Genomic DNA, 13,608 nt, shown 5'->3' on the forward strand with positions numbered 1-13,608 from the left:
TTATTTATTAACATATGTTAGTCACTATCCCCAACTCTCCTTAACTGAGTTGGACATTTTGTGCTGGTGCTTTTCAATAGACAAAATGGAAGTAGACAGCTAGTAAGAGGTGGTATATTTTGGCTTATGTATTAATAAAATGTCTGTTGCAGAACAGGATATTCAAGCATTAGGAACTGTCTTGCAAATTAGAAATGACTTCATGGCGTCTCTGTGGCTGGGGTCTTTGTGGCACCTTGAAAGCTGTCTTACATAATGTGAAATCTTGTAACAAAGATGGAGAATTTATTATAAAAAACACTTTTGCTTAGGAATTGACATTGACAATCAAGGTAGACAATGTACATGTTTCTTGAACAAATATTTAGTGCTTTAAATTATTACTTATTTTTATAATTATTTATTTAATTTTTGCAGCCTTGCTTTGCATCCTGAACGAGTGTTGGTGGCAACAGGTCAAGTTGGGAAAGAACCGTATATTTGCGTCTGGGACTCTTACACTGTGCAAACTGTTTCAATACTGAAAGATGTTCACACGCATGGTATAGCTTGCTTAGCCTTTGATGTAGATGGGCAGGTATGTAATAACTTTTCTATTTTAAAAAATACATTCTAAAATGTAAGTTGTTAATCTGTTATACATTCTGCAATACAGCTTTCTTCCAGGAGATGCATGAGAGGTTTCATTTGTCTAGTTTTAGGTCCAAAAAAGTGATGAAGTTAGTATTTACAGACACATTTTTAAGAAGAGATTTAAGTGATGAAAAGGAGGGAGCCTTGTGTACTGTACCAGAGGGATTATTCCAGGTATAGCATAGGGCAGGGCTGTTCAACTGGTGGTCCATGAGTTAATCTGCAGCCCCCCAAGCTCCCACTCAGCTGCTTCTCACCGTATTGTTCCAGCTGCAGTAGCAGCAGCCAACTCAGGGTTGGCTCTCTTTCATTTCCTCAAGGGGCAGGGCAGAGCAGCATGGCTTGCAGTGTTGGGAGAGTCTGTAGCTAGAGAGCTGTGGGGGGCTGCTCCCATGTGCAATGCAGAAGTTGGGGAGAGGCTCTGCCTGTATTCGCAGCGAAGTGGGGAAGGGTGGAGGGCATGGCTTGTGCTAGTCTGGCCCATGCAACATATGCCTGCAGCTATTGTGGACCCTGGCAGTTACACAGCCCTAGTGTAGAGCATGAAAAGACACTAATCATAGGAAACTCTTCTGTAGTCAATACAATATCATTCATTCTGGATTTAAAAAAACAACTTGTGCATGGGTTTAGTGATGAATTATGTCATAAATAATACAGGCTTTTAATACAGGCCTACAGGGGAGCTTTAAAGAACAGTGTCCCTAGGTAGCAAACCAGTTCTTAGTAGGCATGCACCGATAGAGATTTTTGGGGCTGATACCGATAGCTGATTTTTAAGGAAGCAAATTGGCTGATACTGATGTGATTTCCAATACAGCTGCATGCAGCTGGTAAGTCTGGTGTGGTGGAAGGGGAGTGGGGAGGGAAAAGGGTGTTGGGGGGCAGGTCAAGGCCCCCGTGGTGAGTGAGGGAGTGGGGCTGGGGCTGGGGCAAGCGCTGCCTAGCTGGGGCAGGGCAGGGCATGGTATAGAGCCACAGTTCATCTGGGGGGCATGAGAAGGGGAGGGGGAGGCTCTTGCTGCTGTGCATACCCCGGGAGACCACAGGGGGTATGTGCCCCAGATCCGCGTGGGGCACGGGCAGGGTGGGCTGCAGCTGCAAGCTGGGCCTGGCACTAGGAGGGGGCTACAGGGAGGGTTGCAGCCATACCCAAGATCGCTGTAGCTACCCCATAGCCCCCTCCCAGCACCGCCGCCTCCCGCCCCACACAGATCTGGGGGCACCCCTCCCCCCATGCCCTCCCGGACGAGTGGTGGTAGCTGCTGGATAAGCAAACAAGCCACTGAACTAGCTGTGTGCAGCAGCAGGATCTTCCTGCCTTCCCTCCCTTCCCGTGCCCTTGCCCCCGCCCCAGCTGGGCAGTGCCTGCCCCTGCCTCAGCCCCACACTCTTCTCACCACAATAGACTTACCAGCTGCACACAACTCTCCATGCTGCCGGCTGTGCTTCTCACTGGCTACAAGCTGTGCTGCAGCTGTGCGCATGCACAGGCCATTTATCTGCCAAATTATTGGCCACTTCAGGCTGATTTCCAATATAGATAATTATCTTTTATATTGGTGCCAGTCCGATATTGGACCAATGTATCAGTGCACCTCTAGTTCTTAGGGTCCCTTAGTCTAGGAAAGGGATATGGGCTGCAGTTGTGACTGGCCATCATCAAGGGTATATTTCTCACTACTTTTGGACTTTGAAATGACATTTTTTGTAAGAACGACATTGTTATGTCATTCTAACATCAGTCATCTTTGTGTACTTAATCTCTTACTTCAACTATCATAATCTAGGGCAAACATTTACCTAAGATTGCTGAAGTCCCCTGGAACTCCTCCTTGTCCAAAACACAAGCTGTCTGTTCCCTGACATGTCCAAAATTTACTAAAGGGGAGTGTGGTACACTGCCTGACAGACCATAAGGAGATGGGAGTGAGGTGTAGCTGGAGCCCCCTGTTTGTTGAGGAACACTGAGGAGCCAGGCAGGAAACAGGCATATGAAGATCACTTTCTTGACCAGTGGCACCTCAGCACTGAAGAGACCTGAAGGCACCTCAACTTTACCTGCCTCATTTAAGTCTTGCCAGATCTTAGTAGAGGGGATTTTGCCAGCTAAAAGAAACCCACCCTTGTCTAATTATGTGCTCAGAAAAGAAAGATGCCTTCCCTTCCTTGGAAGAGGCCTGTCTATATGGTCAAATGCTCTGAGGTCACAGTTATCGCTGACAATTGTGTGATATAAAAGATGAAAACAAAATTTGCTGTGAAAATGAACAAACATTATAAATCAGTAATTATATGCTGAGAGACAGACAAAGATATAAGAATAAACAATCAAAAGAAAATGTCAGAATAATGATGTGTTTTAACCCCAGGACTGCAGTTTCTACGCAGCTCAACAGGTTAGAAAGCAGTTTCCGCTTTTGGCCTTTCTGTTAAGGCCTCCTGCCCCTTCTCCTGCAAGTCAGAATATTCAGTCTGCTGACTGAGGACCTAACGCCATTCCTTATTCCTGAGAAACTGAAGACAAACCCCTGCTTTCCTGGTAGTGTTTAAGTATGGTTTCTTACCTGGCCATTTACATACATCCTCCACTGGGAAGTCCATGCTATGCATATAACTTCCTGTCCTCCCTCAAAGGGTGCATGTTTACTAGACCTGAAGACTTTATGGATCTGATTATGACTGGGAGAATATTTGCATCCTTTCAGACATCTCCAAGATGTACTGTCTCTCACTTAATTTTCTCCACTGTGAGAAATGTCCTTCCTTGAATAGCCTGTTCACAGGAGTTATTCTTATGAGTCTGTTCTTTTCAAATGTAAATTCATCATTGTTGGGAAGGACCTGGTTGAAGTGCCTGCAAAGATCTGCTTCTCTGGCTATTTAGCATACCCGTGACTGGGCCTAGTTTAAACTTGCTAATACCGTGGCCTGTTCATGGTAGGGGCATCCATTTTCAGGAGCAGCCACAACAGAATGCAAAGGGAGCAGAACAGCTCGGCTGGCCCAGGCTCTGGCCAGCGCGCACAACTTCTGGCTGGGCTGTTCCTGGTGTGGCTGCAGCCAGCTGGGAGGCGAGGGGAGCAGAGCAGCATCTGTCTGGCTGCAACTGCACTGGGAAGAGCTGCATCGGAAACAGTGCACATCTCACTGGGCGGGTGGAAGGCAGCCAGGAGCTACAGCCAGAGCTTGACACACTGGGCAGATGCTGCCGGGCTGCAGCTGCACTGGGAACAGCCCTGCCAGAAGCTGCACACTGGCCAGGACCCAGGTAGGTGGGCGCCGGCAAGAGTGTGGTGCAGGGAGAGGACTTGGCTCAGCCTGGCTCCATGTGGAGCACCGGGGGGTCAGCTGCAGGCCAGATTCAGTCAGTTGGTAGGCTGGATCTGACCCACAGCCCTATTTTGCCCACCCCTGCCCTAAAGGCACTGCAGTTCCCAGTGTGTGCTGACAGCTGCCTCCACCCTGCCCACCCTCGACACACACACATTCACTCTACTCAAACGGTAGGTACAAAATTGGTTCAAAGGCAGATTTTGTAGCCTCAACATGGGAAGTCACCAAAGCTGACAGATAGCTTCTGTGAAGGTTGCTTGCAGAAGGGATGATCCCTTCCTTTGGGACATTCCAGGGCTAGGTAGGTTCTTACCACCTGGTTGTCAGCTTTCTCCAGGGGAATGTTGGCATGACCATAAAGGTTCTGATGGGTGTGAATCCTACCTTTCTCCTTGCCTTGTTGTTCTCTGTCATCCCCCTGAACATGGAGAACATGGTCACCTGTTTCTTGGGCTCACTTTCACCCTGGGCAGCAGGAGCAGCCTTCTGCTTTTTGTGGGATTCAGACTCCAAATGCCGATCAATGCTGTTCTTGCTGAACAACTCCAACATCGCATTACAGAATGAGCAGAAGAGCTTGCCACCATCTGGCTGGAGAGTTCCTGTAGGGTACTACTTTACCTGGTCCTGGGCCGAGATGTTCTTGGTTTGCTTAAATTTTTTTCTTATTGAAGGCAGAGAGCAGCATGATTGGAGCAGGAAAGCAGACAGGTAATGATGTAGCTGCTTGAATAATCCTGCCAAAAGCCACCAAGAGGAGTGGGGGTGTTGGTGGTACCGGGATCTGCCTTGGCAGATGGCCCTGGCACTGGGTAGGGGAGGGGCTGTTTGATCTGCACGTGTGTTCTTTCCCCCCAACCCCAGGCTCCCCAGTTTTTCTGCCTGGAGGAGCAAACAGCCCCCCAAGCTCTATCCTTCCCCTGTCCTTTTTGCAGCCCTCCCCCTTCCCCTTTTTCCCCTGGGCTGCTAGGCTTTTGGCCCCTGGCTGGGGAATGCTTTCTCCAGCCTACAGAAACCATCTTGTTGCAGTGAAATGCCATGATATGGCCACTTGCTGGAAAGTTCCCCAGTAAATGCCCATCATATTGTTGCAAATCACATTTTTTGTGAAAATCACTTAATTTTGATTTTAATGAAAAAGGCAAAATCATGATTTAAACTGGGCCCTACTCATGACTGATGTTCATTTTTAATGATTACTCCTCTTTAGCTGTTCAGACTTTGGACTTCTTCCAGGTGCAAAAGGAACTCATTTTTAAAGGAGTGACACTGGAAAGTCATGATTATATTTTGCAATCCTGGCCCTATTGTAACATAAGAAGTGATGCATCATGAGTAGGTCTAAGGAGGTGATCCACCCCCTCTATGCGACATTGGTCACCTGCACTTGGAGTATTGTGCCCAGTTCTGGGCGCTGCACTTCAGGAGGGATGTGGACAGCATCGAGAGGGTTCCAGAGGAGGGCCACTTGCATGATCAGGGGGCAGCAAGGCAGGCCCTACGAGCAGAGGCTATGGGACCTGAACCTGTTCAGCCTCCACAAGAGAAGGCTGAGGGGGGATCTGGTGGCTGTCTACAAACTGGCCAAGGGGGATCAGCAGGCTATGGGAGAGTCTCTGTTCCCCTGAACACTACCGGGAGTAACAAGGAATAATGGCCATAAGTTGACTGAGTAGAATCAGGCTAGATATCAGGAGGCGCTACTTGACAGTCAGGGCAGCTAGGATCTAGAACCAGCTTCCAAGGGAAGTGGTGCTTGCTCCTACCCTAGGGGTCTTCAAAAAGAGGCTAGATAATCACCTGGCTGGGGTCGTTTGGCCCCAGCTTGCTTTCTTTCCTGCCCATGGCAGGGGGTTAGGCTTAATGATCTGCTCAGGTCCCTTCTGAACCTACCAACTATGAAACTATGACATGGCCAGGAGACTACCCCAACCATCAGGCTGTAGAATAAGCTGGATTGGGGTGCATGCTGCCCAACTTGTCTTGGCAGTCCCTTGATTTTAGAACAATCTCTACCACAGCTCACTGATGGGTCTTAAGATGACTTAAAAGTCCAATCCTTGAGCCACAGGAGCTGCAGGTCTTTCCTCAGGAGAGAGTAGGCTGCAGACTGGAATTCCGCTCCTTTTTCTTCCTTCACTTTCTTCGCTGCTTCAAGGGTAAGATGCTTTACCTCAAACCAGGCCAGTGCTTGAGAGCCATTGGAGCTGGTTGGCAGCCAGCTTCTCCCAACTCTTGATGTCAGCATCTATTTTCTTGAGGCGTGTCTTCAGTGTGTCCTTGTGGCGTTTACTCTGGCCATTGCAAGGTCTCAGGCGATAGCAAACCTGGGAGTAGAGCTCTTGTTTTGAGAGCTGAGAGTCAGGCACCCACAATGTGTCTTTCCGGAGATTATGATGAATAAAGATACTCCAAAGCAATTTTCCAAAGGCAGCTGGATCTCCTCATCAGTGTTCACTTTGAAAGAGGTTGCCATAGAGGTAGGGGAAGTACTCGTCTACCTCCAGGGTCTTTCCCTCAGTGGTATTTAGGGGAGAGAGGCTCACATTCATGACCCAGAGGAGGTTGATAGAGAATTTGAGCTTTTTTGAGGTTGAGAGAGAGGCCCAGAGTTTGGTAGGCTTCTCTGAAACAATCCAGCTCAGTCTGGAGGTCTTCCTCAGTATGTGCAAAGATGGCACAGTCCTTGGCATATTGAAGGTGAAGTATGGTTGTTTTGAATGCTTTGGTGTTCTAATTAAAAGGTCCCAGATTGAAGAGCCCTTCATCCATTCAGTTTTCACTGTCAGTTCTGGAAGTAAGGCAGTCCTTAATGAGAACCAGGATGACTGTCAAAAATGGAGAACAGAGTTGGGGCAGTGATGCATCCTTACTTGACCCCAGTTCAGATGACAAATGAATCTGTCCTCCAATTTGCTACGTAAAATGGATGCAGTTATCTGTTCATGGAGAAGCCTTATGACCTTGATGTACTTTTCAAGACATCCAAGTCTGGTCAGTGCTTTCCACAAGACTTCAAAATTGAGCACACCCTGAGGCAGAACTGAGCATATTCTGCAGCAGAATGACAACAAGCAGAAATGAGCATGTCTCTGTTGCCTAATGGTTCTCTTTTAATATACTTTGTAAAATCCCCTGATGCCATTTTGGGACCGGTTAGATTCTAGTCTGGAGAAGTAGCTAACATGTTGTATCTAATAACATGGCTTCTGGAGAATAATCTAGATCAGGGGTCAGCAACCTATGACTCATGAGCTAGATCTGGCCTGTAGAGCTGAAGTTCCTTGACAGCATTTTCCTTGGATCCAGCTGGGTCATTCTGTACTTCCACCAGAAAATGTTGCTGAATACTGATTGAGATTAGCTCTGTTCCTTGAATGATTAGTGTTTACTCTTTAGTTTCTTCTGCAAAGCTTCTTTTGAGTCTGAAACTTCTGCCTTCTGTCTATTTTAGTTATTTACTGAAATTCTAAAGTATTAATACATTTACAATTTACAAAATATTTTTGGTAAGTTAAAACCACTTCCAGCTCTGACATTTTAAACAAAGGTTTTGTTTCAGAAAGATGTTGAAGAGATGTGGATAAAATTACTGTTTCTTTACATTTCCTCGAACTTTTAAAATCACTTTTAGACCCTTATCACTCAGATTGTTATCTACATTATCACATTTAAACACAGACAGTTCTGTTAACTTCAGTGTGACTACTCACATACTTAATGGTAAACACTTTTAAGTATTTCTGGACTGACTTAATTTTGCATTTAATATTTATTTACATTTCTGTTAGCTTGATGTTTTAATTATTGCACAGACATAATGTCTTTGGAACTTTTTGCACTAATTTCTTTTTAAAATCACAATATGGAGGTAATGATAGGAATACTTTTAGACTGGCATTTTCTTTTAATCTTCTTTCATGTCTTTCTTTTAAAAAAATATCTTGGAAATTATCAGCGTTTGGTCTCAGTTGGCTTGGATTCAAAAAATACAATATGTGTTTGGGACTGGAGAAGAGGAAAATTGTTATCAATGGCTCCTGGTCATACAGACAGGGTAAGCATAAAAATGGGAATGTCAATGGAATTTTGGTTTAAAACCTGTGTACTTGTACATAAAATACATTTTGTTTTAGATTATAGAAGCTGGTTTTGTCAATTTTTTAAAGAAAAATATATACAGTATACTCTACTTATTTGCAGACCTTATGCACATTTTCCTCAAAAATCAGACCTCCAAAATTGGGGTGCATTTGAAGTGAGGAAGCAGAATCTCTTCATCAAAATTGAAGCAGTGGAAGAAGAGAGAAGCCTTGAGAAGCTGTTCTGCAAAATGACTGCTCCTCTCCCTCAGCAAGCAGCAGGGGCAGAGTCCAGTACTAATCCTTTTGCACCAGTGCTACTGAATTAGCAGTATAGGTTGCAGCCATGTTGGTCTAAGGATATAGGCAGGCAAGGTTCTTTGGTTAAATCTGATATCTTTTATTAGACCAACTCAAATGGTTGGAAAACTTCTTTGCAAGCTTTTGGGTACAAATACCCCTAGTCAGGCTGAGGAAGCATCTGCAGTTGGTGTGTGCTCTTCCTGGATGGAATGAATAGTAAAGAAGTCAGAGGCTGGTATGTATACAAGAAAGCCAGTCAGTGAAGATGTAAATTGAGGTGTCAGTGGGTGAGAGACAGGTTGGGGGCCCGGGGATGTAGCTGGTAAATAGTGGAGAGGTACCTGGGGAGTCAGAAGTTAGTTCGGTTATAACGTGTCATACATCCAAAGTCTATATTTAGTCCATGATTTTTTGTATCCGGTAGGTAGATGAAGTGAAGTTTGTAGGCTTGTCTGTGAAAGGTGTTGTGTAAATTCCCTTTGAGGATTAGAACTGATAAATTGGAGAAAGAGTGGTTGTCTTATGAAAAATGTGCCCCCCAGGTAATTGAGTTTTTTGTCTTTGATAGATTTTTGGTGTGTGTTCATTCAGAATGCAGTTGTTGTTTGGTCTCTCCTACGTATTATGCTTCTTCAGCCTGACGAAGCATTTGTAACCGAAAGGTTGCAAAGAAAAAATTTCCCAACTATTTGAGTTGGTCTAATAAAAGATATCAGATTTATCCAAAGAACCTTGTCTACATTAGCAGTAGCATTTGTCTGAGCAGTCAAAAACTGCTGCCTATGTGGCATCAGCTGTCAAGCGATTAACACTGGATCCCACTCAGGTGTTCACTGAGAGAGCAGCAACAGTCATTTTGTAGAGCAGCCTCTCCATGAAAAGCCAGCTCTAAGTCAGGATTTTGGAAACCTCCCCTTTTCTGTCTACCTTACCAAAAACAAAGTAGGCGTCTTATTTGGAGGTGAGCAGAATGCAGAAAAATATGGTGCATTTTTCTGTGTCTTAAAATGTATAGTTCACCAATCATTTGTGAAAGTTTTTGATGTTATGGGGACACTTGTTGAAGGTATCAAATTGGAGGCAGTGACGGATCCAACGTTGTGGGAGAATCAAATGTAGCAAATCTTTTGGACTGTGGAGTTCATTAGATGGAAGGTAGCTTTGGAGACAATGAGTTAAATAGGGTACCATTAGAAATCATTCTAAAGCAGGCATATTCCTATCTTTCACATGACTAAAATAACGTTCAGAAAGACCACATAGAATAGTGGTAGGCAACCTTTTCCGCTACAGGCCAGAATGTCCTATTTTGGTTCAGAAGCAGGCATTTGCAGGTGCTAAGACGAGTTTGTAGCCAGCACTTCTTCATGCAGTGGCATGAGTCAAAGCTTCCTGCCACTGCCAGAAAGAGCCCCATGTCCTGTGGGCCATGCTTTGCTGACCCTTGACTTAGAGCTTCAATAAACGAGCTGCAGTGGACTAGTTCCACTAAAAAGATACACTGTCATTTTTGTTATCACTTTGGCATTTATAACTTTACAGGCTTTTGAACTCATTACAAATAACTTCACAAGAACATACTGACATTAGTCTCTCTGTATATAATTTTTTCTACATTAAGCTTATGATCTCAAAATACAAATCAAAAGGTAATAGTTTGTAAAGGAGAAAATGTTGAAATAAAGTTAGTTGTATAGTTAAGGCCTTAATCTGGAAATGTCAAAGTTAAGCTTTCTTGTGCCCCTTTGTACATAGATATGATATCTTAGGTAATTTATTTTAATTACATAATTCCAAATTTAGTAGAGGATTATTTTCCCTACAGCCTCGTGTACAGCATGGGTGTCAGTCGTCCAGCCCCATGGGCCAGTTTGAGGGCTGAACCAGGACTGGTCCCCTGTGTAGCACCTGTGGTGCTGGATCCAACTCACACAGTACATGTTGGCCTTGGAGCTCTCTGTGCCTGCAGAACCAGCACAGGGCATGTGCTGTCTGCAGTGCACAAGCAGGGTCTAGTGTTGCAGACAGGACAGGATGTTAGACCACATGCAGCTTGTGCCCTGGGCCCCCTGTGCCGTGTACAATGCTGGGTCCAGCCAGCACCCCATGCATGAAATGCACAGTGAACCCCAGGACTGATGCATGCTACACATGGCAAACGGGGCTGGACTGACCACATGGACTGCACCTAGTACAGGGATTGATCCAGGGTGTATTCCACATGCAGCACCTCACTGGACTAGCCCTTCATCCTAGTTCTAGCACAGCCTGACTAGACTGGGTCTGGAGCCAGCACATAAGGCCAGTGCAGGGGGTCTCATGTAATGGGTGCCAAGTTCAACACCCAGTATTGTGTGCAAGATGCACAGTGCTGTGTCCAACCTGTGTGCTGCACATAGGGCTGGGGCCCCAGGTCCAGCCTGCAGGGCATGTGTTTGACACCCCGATGTACCCTATCTTCCATAACTCTATATTACAGACTAATGCAACTAGCCACCTCTCTCTACTATATGTTACTTTGTGTATGTCCATCAAGGGGCAGTTAAAGCTATTTATGTCTTGTAGAATGGAATTTAACTTTTGCAGGCCAAAATAATTTTCACATGTTTCCAAAACTGCTTTCTGTGTCTGTAGTAGATTGGGAACCCTGTCCCATTCACGTGAACTGTTACTATTTTCACTTACATCTGACAGTGTCCTTGTACGAAATTCCATTTTTACTAACTTTTTGATTTATTTACAGATATTTGATATTTCTTGGGATTTATATCAACCAAACAAACTTGTCAGCTGTGGTGTAAAACACATTAAGGTACTGGAATAGATTTATTTTATGTAAATATGTTCTGAAGTATATTCACCATCATTCTTTGGAAAACAGCAGATGTAATGGCAGCTTGAAAGCTCCACACTAATCCTGACACTAGGTCACCACCTTTAGTTCCCCCCAACTTCCCTCCTACTTGGCAAATCTCAGTCCTTCCAGATATTCACAGGAATTACTTTAGGCTGGTGGGTGCTATGTACAGTCATCTGTGCATCCTCAACTTTGCCATCCCCTTCTTCCTCAGTGGAAAAGGTAAGACTTGGGAACACAAACTGGAGGTAGATAGCTCTTTGTATGCTTCTAACTGGGTCATACTTTTTTTTCATGAAAAACAAGAAGTGGCAGCTGAAACCCGGTATACAGGCATACCTCGTTTTATTGCGCTTCGCTTTATTGTGCTTTGCAGATATTGCGTTTTTTACAAATTGAGGCAAGACCCTCCACCAGCAAAAAGATTACGACTCGCTGAAGGCTCAGATGATGGTTAGCATTTTTTAGCAATAAAGTATTTTTTAATTAAGGTATGTACATTGTTTTTTTAGACATAATGCTATTGCACACTTAATAGACTACAGTATAGTGTAAACATAACTTTTATATGCACTGGGAAACCAAAAAATTCATGTGACTCGCTTTATTGCGATATTCACTTTATTGCGGTGGTCTGGAACCGAACCCGCAATATCTCCAAGGTATGCCTGTATCAATTTATTTATTTATTTAATGTGCCTGTATAAATATACTTTTTAAAATACAAAAATTGGCATAATTGACAAGTGGTAAGATTGTATTATTTTTATAGAGGGAACTTGGGAATTATATTTCTTTATTGGCAAAAATATTCAGTGAGTCAACTAGATTGCACACAATTTTGATTAAATATACCACTTAGATGGTCTAAGGACTTCCATTAGTTTGATTACTACTAACCTTTCTGCTGCTTCAAGATATCAGAAGGTCATTTTGGCAGTGCTACACTATCATTTACAACAATTGTATTCATTAAAAATGGTTCGGTGTACTGCAGATATTTTATTTTAAAAAGTCTTATTTTCCTTAAGCAAGTTTTAGTGAATTAAAAAAGCTGTTATGTATTTTTAAATAGTATTTTGAGCATTTAAAAAAAACAGCTTACAATTAATTGTCATGATTTTTTTTAAAGTCCTAACCCTAAAGCTTGAATAGTATTTTGATTAGGGAAATGATCAGAGGTCACTCATATTTTCAAGACATTGGACTGAAGAATGCAAATTGTTGTATTACGTTGAATTGCCAAAGCCAGTTAAAATGGCAAGATTCTGTTTGCTTTCTTTGCTTTGGATTGCTTTCTTCAGTTATTGGTTAGGAATATCTGATTTGTACAGTAATTGTGCAGTTATTTCTTAAGTAACCTTGCTTGTGACTCCTTGTGCTCTGGATAACCCGCTGTTTTTAGCCAGCATGTGTTCAAATGTAATGATTTGTTTAATTAGGTACCTATTACAGCACTGTAAGAATAAAAATTATGTAATACTTTTGCTATTTGGATCCTTTGCTCAAAGGTTTTACAGCACAAGAAGTATTTATTTAGAGTCCAGATTAGTACAAAGATGTGCAAGTGAAGTGTTTGACCATCTCTTGAGACATAATAAGTGTGGCTTGCTTGCAGTGAGTGAAGTAAATACTTCTCCATATTTAGCACAGGGTTGGTTCAGCAGCTGTTGAGCAGTTCAGTGCATAGTTATATGAAAGGGCAATGTATTAAAGCTTGTCAAAAAGTACAAAATGTTACCATCACTAATGGATGCTGTGTTTCATTTGATACTAAGAAAAATTATATAGAAAAAGAGTGGGCCATCAAATACTTCATCCTGTGAACTGGAGTTATAGTCTATCTGCCTAGCATCTTTCAAGCTTACTTTTCAAGGTGATGTCAATAAATGCAACACTGGCCAGCTAGGAGGGGGAGTTCATCCTTTCATAGCTGGTAGGATCCTATGTCAGTTTTGTATTAAGAAGAATCCATAGCTCCATTGCAACATTTCAGGTAATATAAAAGCTAGTAATTTGGTAAACTTTTTGAATGGGGATGGTAAGATGGATGGATAGTGCATTTATCTTTGTAGATCCAATGCGACTACCCTTGCTCCTTCTCTTGAGTGCAGCTTTTAAGCACTTCTGAACTCAGAGGCTAAGTACAGATATTTGGGGGCGTTAGGGAGAAATCAGTTTGAAATGGCTTCCACGTAGCAAGTGAGTCAGGATGGTGGGGGGCTAGTCAGGGGTTGTGGGTCCAGCAGGCTGTAGGGGATCAGGGGCCTGCAGGAGGCTGGGGTGGGGGGTAGATGCAACCCATGGGTGGAGTGGAAGGAAGGGCAGGCAGCCTCCGGCAAGGTTTGGGGGGGCAGGTGTGACCTACAGGTGGGTGGGGTGGGGTGGGTAGGTGGG

At 43.8% G+C, this 13,608-nt stretch overlaps 1 protein-coding gene across 1 annotated transcript in view; it reads left to right on the forward strand.

Annotated features, from left to right (window-relative positions):
• EML5 (echinoderm microtubule associated protein like 5) overlaps positions 1 to 13,608 on the forward strand; it is a 293,292-nt gene that overhangs the window by 58,947 nt on the left and 220,737 nt on the right. The window contains exons 2-4 of the mRNA XM_019518682.1: positions 418 to 577; positions 7,928 to 8,026; positions 11,098 to 11,166. Of these exons, the coding sequence (XP_019374227.1) occupies positions 418 to 577; positions 7,928 to 8,026; positions 11,098 to 11,166 (328 nt within the window). The remainder of the gene's footprint in view (positions 1 to 417; positions 578 to 7,927; positions 8,027 to 11,097; positions 11,167 to 13,608) is intronic.

The sequence above is a fragment of the Gavialis gangeticus genome, unplaced genomic scaffold, assembly GCF_001723915.1.
Source record: "Gavialis gangeticus isolate Ggan-Ray unplaced genomic scaffold, GavGan_comp1, whole genome shotgun sequence".
Taxonomy (NCBI): Eukaryota; Metazoa; Chordata; order Crocodylia; family Gavialidae; genus Gavialis; species Gavialis gangeticus.